At 30.4% G+C, this 10,613-nt stretch overlaps 1 protein-coding gene across 1 annotated transcript in view; it reads left to right on the forward strand.

Annotated features, from left to right (window-relative positions):
* The window catches only part of LOC118189323 (uncharacterized), a 104,504-nt gene extending 95,905 nt beyond the window's left edge, over positions 1–8,599 (forward strand). Inside the window, exons 16-18 of the mRNA XM_085811428.1 lie at positions 878–1,684; positions 3,376–3,561; positions 8,314–8,599. Of these exons, the coding sequence (XP_085667554.1) occupies positions 878–1,684; positions 3,376–3,522 (954 nt within the window). The 3' untranslated portion in view covers positions 3,523–3,561; positions 8,314–8,599. The remainder of the gene's footprint in view (positions 1–877; positions 1,685–3,375; positions 3,562–8,313) is intronic.
* The last annotated feature ends 2,014 nt before the right edge of the window (positions 8,600–10,613 follow it).

Genomic DNA, 10,613 nt, shown 5'->3' on the forward strand with positions numbered 1-10,613 from the left:
TTCATATTTTCCAGATTTGGCCTAAATATGAAATGTTTCCATGCTGATGAAATAAACTGCATCATAAGTCATCTTCCATAAACAAATGCCCGCTTAGCAGATTTGGAGAAATCACATTTTGTAGTGAGAGTGGGGGTGGAGACAGAGCTTATTAATTGGTCTAAGATGACCTTAAGAGTGATTATGTAGAGAAATAAATGAAAAAAAAATTTTTTTTTCCCCATTAAATTTACATGGACTTATTAGACAACTCTCATGTATGATAACAAGTATTTGGGTTCTTTTTGTTAATGTGAAAGAATGTAAATTAAAAAATTATGCCAGTCACTAATTATATTATAATATGTAAATCACAATAGACCGAAGGATGCAGAAAAATACCTTTTCACAAGTAAAATCTATAGCAGTTAAAAATACTTATTCCTTCTATCTCTAAATGACACTATAAACTTGACTGAAATAATATTATTCTGAACTAAACCCTGCTTCATTACCCAGAGATATCATGGCAAACTCAAGAAAGAACTTGTGTCATGATTTTTCAGCCAGTAATATATTTAATTTGTTTTGTGTTTATTTCATCTGAGTTTATCTACACATAGTTTCTGTGCTCATTTGTTATGCGTTTTAAGCAAAATATATTTATTTGTAAGGATATTATTTTGCATATTTTCTGTTTACTCTGAAAGATGAAGAATTCCTTCCCCCTTTTGAATGTTTGTTATAGGATTAATACATTTTAAGAATATTTTAGGCCTTTTTACATCATTATTATGTTATTTTTCAACTTATAGATATTAGTATTAATGTTGTGTCAAAAAAAAAAAAATCGTGGAAGACCGAATTCTAAATATGATGGTATTGAATTTATTTCCAGGTTAAAAGTGGAAACAAGAAAAACAAGAAAGACAGCTGTGTATATCCCCCAAAGAAGAGATCTCCTGTTCCTGAGCAGCAGTCATCTCATAATGTGCCTTCTCAGTATTCCCAACTGCCTTATCAACCTACTTTGAATGCAAGGGTATCTGATGTGTCTGTTTCCCTAAATACAACAAGACCTTGTTATACCACTTCCAATTCAGTACCTGTGAATTCTTATGGAGCATACAGTGTAGATAATTCCAGACATTCTGTAATTAGGTCCAGTACTATTGCAGCCAGTCAGTCGAATGGAGCTCTAAATTGTTCAACTTCCACAAGTACATCTAATGCAATATCAAATTCACCTGGTGTTTTTGCAAGTAGTGCGGAATCTTTTGTACACAATAGCCCTACATACCAGACTTTGTGCCCTAAAACTTTGCCTGTGGTTTTCTCGAGCTATAATAGGATGAATAGAAATGAACTGAATGCTGGTCCTGTTATGAATATAACAGCTGGAAAGCAATTGGACAATCAAACACATAATAATAATTCTTTTGTACAAAATGTGTTTATTCCTACGAATGCTTCATCATTAAATATGAATAGTGTTATCCCAAACTCCAGTGGGCAGTATGTTATCCTGTCATCACCTAAAGATAACACCGGTAAGCTGTATAACAGAGGACAGGCTTCCACTGTACAAAACTCAGAAACATCTGAAATAATTACCTCTATGCCTGTCCTCCAGCCTTCAAACAACTTGTTCCAGAATTTTGCTTTCAACGGTGTTCCAGTGAGTCAGCCTCAGATATTTAATCAGGTAAAGCATGGGATTTTTAAAATTATTATCTGTTAATTACTATTTCTATAATATGGCAGAATTATTCCCACGTCCCAGAACCAAGAGTTGTGCAAAATTAGTCAGTTTAACAGATTATAGGTAAATTTTTTCATGGGTTTTTCTTATATATCCCCTTTTCTAATTTTTAAAGTATTAATTGTTTATTCAAAAATAAATTACCAAATCATATTTCAGGAATGATTTAATCAGAATTTGTTGAATGAAAGTATTATATATTTAAAAAATATTTTTAGTATTTACAAAGGTGAGACAAGGGACTAATAGGGAGTAAAAAGGTAAAGGATAGAAAATGTTTTTTGAAGAAATGAAGAACTAAAATTTCATCAAAATACTGTACCACACATACATACATTTATCTCTCTCTATATAATTTTTCAAGCAAATTACTTTTAAGAAACTTTTATGTTTCTTTTATGAGATAAAACTTTTATGAGATAAAAAAATAATTAAATAAATAAATGTACTGTTTAGAAAACCTCAGCAGTTCAGTTTTCTCCTTCTCATTTCAGTTTTCTGTAGATTTAATACCTGTGCTAAAATCATCATCATGTTCCACCATTATCATGTGCTGTTGAATTAACAAGAAAGAAAAAAGCCAGAATTGAAATTTTGGATTTGTGTGAAGAATTTTTTTGTTAGTACATTTGTTGTCACATTTAAAATTTTTAATTCTAGATAAATCTTTAAGAGTTAATTTTAAGAATCAGTCATTGTTCACAAACAAAGTAAGCAAGTTTACAACTATTGCATAAAATGTATTAAAAAAAAAATCGGTAACAAAATGCATTTTAGTTGAGAGTGAGTACCTTAAGCTATGAATAAGTAAATTATTTGCAGATGTTAACTATATAAGTTCAAAATTAATATTAAAAGACAATGGAAATGCTCAAAAGTAATGATTTATCTAAAATGGAAAATTTGCAGATTTATAATCTGTGATTACTAAAAAAAAGTAGCTGCACAAAAAATCTTAAAAAAATTCAGTAATAAAACAAATTAACTTCCTTAATCAAAATATTTTGCTTTCTGATTATCTGCATCTTTACTGAAAAATTGTGAAGAAATGCTGATAAAGCAAAAAGGTGTTTATGTAGCAATCAATGTGTGAGCTTAGCAGCATTCTTCCCAGACAGTTTTCCACCTCTCCAACATTTTAAGCTATGTGACTGCAAATTATGATCCTTGCTATGGGAATTTCAGCATCTTAGCACAGCAGTTTGTAGCAAACTGCACTTTTTGTTGTATCTGACAAAATCAGACTTTGGTTTCTTCTGCATACATATGGCTTGCTGAAAGACATCCTGTGTCACTTTTCCCGTTCTCATTTTAAAAATTTGGTGCTTTAGATGTAAAGATACCAAAGCAAATGTTCTCCGTTCAGAGTTGGCAACAAATTTGAAACATTTTGGTGGGGTGTGCCTAATCCAAAAGTACAAAATGTCACATATAGTATGGTTAGATACTATGATTACTATGATGTTAAGTATTTGTTTGAATATTTTCAGCCTTGCCTGAAAAATCAATTTTCAATCTTGCCTGAAAAACAGACAACTGATTATATGATTCTATATTGTATATATTTATTTTGTGAAAGTGTATTCATTTTAATCGGATTTTTGATCTTAAACATGGCTATTTGTTTTATCTAGGCTACAACAAATCAGATTCCTCAGTTTGTAAATGTTCCTACCTATATGATAGCCAATCAGAATTTTGGTAAACCTCCGGTTCTGAATATCCAGTCGCAAATGGTGAACAGAAGACCAGTCACAATGAGTTACTCAGGGAATGGTTAATGTGACTCACTATATTCAAGGCCTCTAATTCAAATTATGGTATGTACAAATTGCTATATTTAATTGTAATAAATTTTACTGTACTATTATGTATACTTTTATAATTAATGTTTTTATATTTCTCTTATCTTGTTTATAAGACTTTAATGTTAGGCATCAATATAATAATTTGGAAATAGTGTTTTGTGTAAAGAATATTTCTGAAAGTAGATGATCCTACAAAGAAATTTTAGAAAATATTCTACATGTTAATATTGAATATTTCTATATTTTCTCAATACGAAAAGAATTGTAATGAGAATAAAATAAGAGTTATTATGATAGTTTCTACTTAAAATCTAGATGCTTATATTTTAGATGTTATGAGTGCCACTCTGAATTGCAGTTCTGCATACACTACTTAAGCTTTGCATCACGTGTAATTTGTTATTAAAAAAAAATTTACAATATTCTGATTACTTGAGCTTTCCAAAGTTGGATATTGTATAGTCAGGGGCTTAACGATGCACATAATTCTTCTGAATAGGCCGTTTTTGAAGGAAGCTCTTAAAATTTATTCATGTTCTATAATAAATTTCAAAATGTATCCATAATGTGACTGGATTTTAACAGCAATCAGTAGCTTGCATCTGGAAATTTAATGATTTACAAACCTTGCATTGCTGTTTCCTCCCATCAAACCCATCTTTCTTTTTGTTTGTTCTTCAAGTTCCGGTGGGCTTCAGAGACTTCTGCTAATTTCTTGAGGAATGTGAATTTCCTCTCTGTGGAGGAAATGTACGCACAGATATATTTACATCAAGTATAGTGCTATATTATAGGTAGGAACTGTCAGTTTTGGCTAATTTTGGAATGTTGAACATGAATGTATTTAAGTTAATATTAAAATATTTATTACTTAAGTTTTGAAGGTCCATAAAGTATAACTGTTGCTGTGGTGAATGCAAGTTATTTTCCCATAATGCAAAAATTGAGTTTATTTTAATTCCTTTGTAAGTAGTATAAAAAAAGGAGTATAATGTAATTTTTTCTTTCATTTATTTATTTGTTCTTTATTGTCCAATTTTATACAGCACAATTTTTATATCTCAGTACAGATTAGATTAGGCATGGAAATAGTTTTGGGGTACTTTTTAAATTCTTTCGACAACTTAAATTTTGGTTAAAATTAAGCTCCTAAAATCAGATTTTGAGATTTAAATTATTTTAATTTATTTCTGAAGTTTTTTGGATTAAATTTTAAATTAATCTTAAATTTTCAATTAATTAATTTTTAATAAATATCTTTGACAGTTTTATTTTAAGCACTGAAAATTCCATAAAGATTATGAGCTAATTAATTAATGCAAATCCCATGAGTATATAGTAAAGAAAAAGGTGACTTCTTATAAGATTTTCTAACAGAAACTGGTTTGCAAGTATGATACACAGGTGGAAAAACAAAACCAGTGCAGCCAGCCTCCATGTTCATACTTGAACCCAGCGTCAACTAACAGTGTTTAAAAGTTTCATGCTTCCAAATTTAAAAAAAATTCCAAAATTAAAAAAATGCCATGTATTCTGGCATATAATGCACACTTTTAATACAAAAAATAAGATCAAAATGTGCAGGTGCACATTATATGTTGGATATAAAAATGATAGATTTTAAAATAAGGTGCATAAAAATATTTCTACATGTACCTAAATGCTATTTATTTAGAAGAAGTGAATAAGTGAATTATCCAGCTTCCTTTATATCTTCAGGCACATCATAGGATTCTGTTTCATCTTCGCATCAGTGTTACTCTGATCTATAAATAAATAATCATCTTCCATCCTATCTAAATTGTTAGATGCACTACATTTTTAAAGATAACTTTTGAATTTTTTTGGTTTTAATTTCATTCCATGCTTTTATTATTTACGCATGCTATTCCTAGACTCTCGTGATGCATTTGGCTCCTTTTATAAATGTTTTTTCACCTTCTAACATCCATGTATTCCACTGTCATTTTAAATTTTCTCTGAATGATTTATTGATACACACACCCAAAGGCTGAACTAACGGTGTTAATCCACCTGGAATAATTACCATGTCTGTGTTACAATCTTTCATCAATTTCTTCGTATTTTTTAAATGGTATGTCCCAAACTTTCTGGATTCTTTAAGGCAACAAGATGTTTTTGTCAAACATTTCTTATATCTGCAATTTTACCCTTTTTTTATCTATCCATCCTTCCTCATGAACATGGATAAAAACATCATCTGGGAAACTGAATTTTGACATTATCTTCCTTTTAAAAATAACCATGGATTTTAATTTTTTACTGTCTGCTAAGCAAGAAAGCATTATGGTGAGGTGAGATTTTTCATGACTTGTCATCTTTATATGTGAACCATTTTGTTCTTTTCACATCAGTTGTTTTATTTCTTATCATATATCAAACAATACTGAAGTTTTTATCCATATTTCCAATGTATGATTAGTAAATGTAATTAATTTTTAAAATTTTTTTTGTCTTCATAGGACTTAGTATACTTCTTTAAACATTTGTCGTCCAAATCTTTCAGAAGCAGATGCACAACTTTTGTTTTTTCTTTTGAACTAAATTATTCCATGCAATAAATTGCCCTTTTTAAAGCAAATAAACATATGCTGTACCTTGTTAATCAATCCATTCTAACAATTTTGTAGGACCTAATTTGCAACATTTTCTTCTTGCATATTGATTATTGTGACTTCATTTTTCTTCCACACATGCATATTGAGTTTTCACCAACATCAACTATTCTTGCTGCAGCACAATTTCATTTTCTTTCACAAATTGTATGACTTGCTTTTGAAACCAACATTGTGTTTATTTCATTTGGCAGGAGTCATATTTATTACTAAAAGGAACAGTAGATCAACTGTATTTTAATTAAAGCAGATGTGATTTGCTAAAGCTCTCGATATTCACTTCAGAATCACAGCTTCAGGTGATTGGAGAAAGAGAAAATATCCAACTTTCTGCAAATTCATTCAGGTTGCAAGTGTGTTCTTACCCCAAACTGTGTTCCCCTTTCCTTGAAAATCTAGAATAACATTCTTGTGCTCATCTGCACTGAATGCAACCCACCCTGTTTACAAATTTATTTTTTCTCTCAAGCATTTCTCCTTATTTCTAACCCACCCTGTTTGCAGAATTATTTATTCTCAAGCATTTCCCCTTATTTTTTGTCAATTCAGTATACCTTTGTTCAAGAGCTGGGTAAAATCTTCAAATGAATGACTTCAAAAGAGCATTGCACATATTCAGCTTAGGTTGCTTTGTAAACTTTCTGAAAAAGGAAAAATGTAAAGAAAAGGGTGCACATCATCCGAAGAATATAATTAAAAAATTAAAAGTGTAGTTTAAAATTATTGGTTTATGTTATATGCTGGAATATATGTTACATATGTAGCATTGAGAAAATAAACTAAAATTTTTTGTTCAGCCTTACCATGACACATTTTGATCTACGATCTGATTAAGGCAACATTAGCTTAAAATAAAATAGTTGATAAATCTTCTTAGTTAAGTGTTGTTATTAGTTATGAAAAGTTAGGTGTTGTTATTAGCTGCACATAACAGTATATTTAATGTTATATATTGTGTACAGTGAAAATAACAAAATGTGCTGAAAATATTAATTACATGATCAAATAAACATATATAAACATGCATTTAAAATATTTTAACAGTTTATTTCAGTGGAAACATTACTTTTTTTGTGACCCATGAATCACATGGGTTGCCATATATTTGTGTTATTAGTGACACACCTGTAATCACATGGGCTGTTAGTTATGTGAAAATGTAGGTGGATCGTATTGGATAATTTAGATTACAGCTATACACAAGTTCCATCTGGCTAGGGAGGCATCTGTGGAGGACCTATTAAGGGACATTAGCTGGCATTTCTGTTAAACATGGAGAAGACCATGAAAACTCCCATGCGCTTACAGCCCGTTTGCCAGATTTTGAACACGCTTTTAATTATCAGTGTACAATGGCCCCTGTGGGGGCCAATGTAAAAGGAAATAGATTATTTCAAAGTATTTTTTGATTCATAGAGTTAGGAGTAATTCTTCAGAAAATGTAGAAATAGAATGCTGATCTTTTCTAATAGATGTAAATTAAAAGTTCAGAATAAGTTTTTAAGTTTATATTTTAATAATTATTTTTAGTTAATTGTATTTTAATTTGTAGCTATTTATATTTTAATAATTAAAATTTAAGATGCAAATCAAAAATTAAAAATACACTGTTTAGAGTGTAGTTATACATCGTTATATAGGTAAGCTGCTTATCGAAAACTGATGAACTTTGAACTTGCAGTAGAGAGACAAAAAGAATGAGGATAAGGGAGAAAAAACATCATAAAGAGCGATTTAAATCTTTGGACTGGAAAACATGTGAAGGAAATACTATCAATTGCATAAAACGAAACGACCTTGATTCTTTGAAATTTATAATATTAAGGTGTATTGAAACTATAAAGTTTTACTTTGTGAATAAGATTCATTCAAAAACATTACTTGCATATTTTAAATACCCATGTTAGTAGTAAGTAATAAGTAGACATAAGTCTTGTTTCTTAATAAAAATAAATAAATAAGCATTGGAATTATTGATGTGAAATCTGAACAGGTTAGTTATACGTTTATAATGAAAATAATTTCATGCCTTAGTTGGCATCTTATATTTTATGTCTTATGTACAACATATGTCTTTTGGTTATTTTAAATACTGTATAAAAACCTTTTATACTTTCTTTTCTTACAGAATTTCTATGATAATGCCATGATTATTGGAGATTCACATTAACTTAAATCATCTATTTCTGAAGTCGATTCATCAAGAGCTATGACTGTTTTATTTTGGTACAAATTTCTTCTAGTTCTCATGTAGTCATCTGTAAATTTCTCATCAACAAAATATTTTACATTCATCTGAGAGAAATCTTGTGATTTTGGGTTAAACCCTTTTTATTTTTTATATATATTTGAATACCTGTATTTATATTTTTCATTATTTTAATAACATTTAATAAAATTATTAAAAAATAAAATGTGTGTTCCTGTATTAAAATTTTATTACCTTATTGACTCTAAATTTCCATTTATGCAGCAAATATGGGAAACTAATCTGTTTACTGAGCTCATTTCATCTGATTAAGTCAGTCTCATTATAGACTAGAAATAACAAAACATTGTTTGACATAATGAAAACTGGCTAGCTGTCTTTTAGTTTTGCACTTTTTTCCCAACTTGGATTGCAAATTCAAATAAATTTTTTTCCTATTCATAATAAAATCTTTATTATATTGGGAACAACTAAAATTGTGTTGTATTGGCCTGAATATAAAATAGCCTCATACTTTAAAAATTTGAAGGAGGGGAATAAAAGGAGTGCTAAAAGACAGCGCTTCCATATATATATATATACAGAGTTGCCAACTTTCCCGATTTAGGCGGGAGACTCCCGATTTTCGACCGCTCTCCCGCCAACCCGATTTATAATATATTTCTCCCGCCTTTTTCTTATTCTTAATATTTCTCACGATTTTTATGGAACTTGGCTTAATACTTCGTTATATGAACAAACAAAAAAAAAAAAAAAAAAAAAAAAAAAAAACAGCATACGTATCCAGAAACGTCGTTTTCCAGTTCTCCAATGGGCATCGAGCTCCACTGCGTGTCATCTGGCATATATTAGCCAATGAGCATAAAGCAAGCTCAAGGCCGTTGGCCGTTCTTTGGATGTTCTTTCGCTATTTCGTTCATCTTGTCCTGAGTTGTGTGAGTACACGTGCCTTTAGGAAATAGTTTTAGAAATTATCGTCTTTTGATATGTCTGCGAGAAAGGTGAAATACTCGTGCACGTTTCAAAAATCGTACACAGTTGACTTTCCTTCCATTATTTCTTCAAGGAAATGTAATAAATTTGCGACGTGTACCATCTGTCGTTGCAATTTTTCGATTTCGCTTGGTGGAAGGGCAGATGTTCTCAAACATGTGCGTACACATAAACACAAGGACAACATGAGTTGTTTTGAAAAAACGAAAAATTAAATTTTTCTTCGGAAACAAAAGACCAAAAAGTGATTAATGCAGAATGTCTGTTCTCTGCCTTTTTACTGAAGCACAACCTGCCACTGAATGCATCGGATCATGCTGCAGCTTTATTTAGAAAAATGTTTCCCGATAGTGAAATCGCTAAGAAATACTCAAGTGCAAGGACCAAAACAGGTGCAATTGTTAAAGAAATGGGTTTGAAAAATAAATCCAGTTATTGATTGCATTAAAACAGCTCCGTTCTGCCTCTCTACGGATGGAAGCAATAATACCAATTCAAAACTGTATCCAATTGTTGTTTCTTTTTTTAATCCAGAGTCTTCAGAAATTGAGTGCAGTTTACTTTCTGTCCCCACTTTAGAAGGACATTCGACAGGCTTTAATACAGCACAGCTAATTATTAAAACTTTAAAATAAAATGCAGTCCCTCTGGATAATTGCTTAGCGCTTGGTGCCGATAATGCACCAGTAATGGTAGGCTTGATGACTGGTGTTGCAGGCATCTTAAGAAAGGCAAATTCAGATTTGCAGATTATGAGGTGCACCTGTCACCTCTTAAATTTAGCAGCTGAAAAAAGGGCAGCTTCTTTACCATTAAATGTGGATGAACACATTGTTGATATTTATTATTATCTTGAAAGGAGTTCTAAAAGAAAGGAAAAATTGAAACAGTTCGAACAGCTGCATAATACTGAAATGAGAAAAATTTTGAAACATGTGTGTACACTCTGGTTGTCTTTAAAGAAATGCTTATCTAGAATCCTCGATCAATGGAACCCACTTCTTGCATTTTTTAAAGGAGAAGTAAATGCTTCGAGAGTTAAGATAAAAGGCTCTATTGAATGTTATAAAGTACCTAAAGTAAATGAAGATGTAGTTACTACTTCCATTGTTAAAAATGGGTTTGAGAAAAATAAATTTCTGCATCATTCAGCAATTCAACTGGCAGTTCTCAAAATAATACTGCAAAATATAAGTGTAAAGCTGATACAAATTTCTCTCATTTAA

The sequence above is a fragment of the Stegodyphus dumicola genome, chromosome 2 (genome assembly GCF_044657685.1).
Source record: "Stegodyphus dumicola isolate Sdum_Otavi_A_Nest chromosome 2, ASM4465768v1".
NCBI lineage: Eukaryota > Metazoa > Arthropoda > Arachnida > Araneae > Eresidae > Stegodyphus > Stegodyphus dumicola.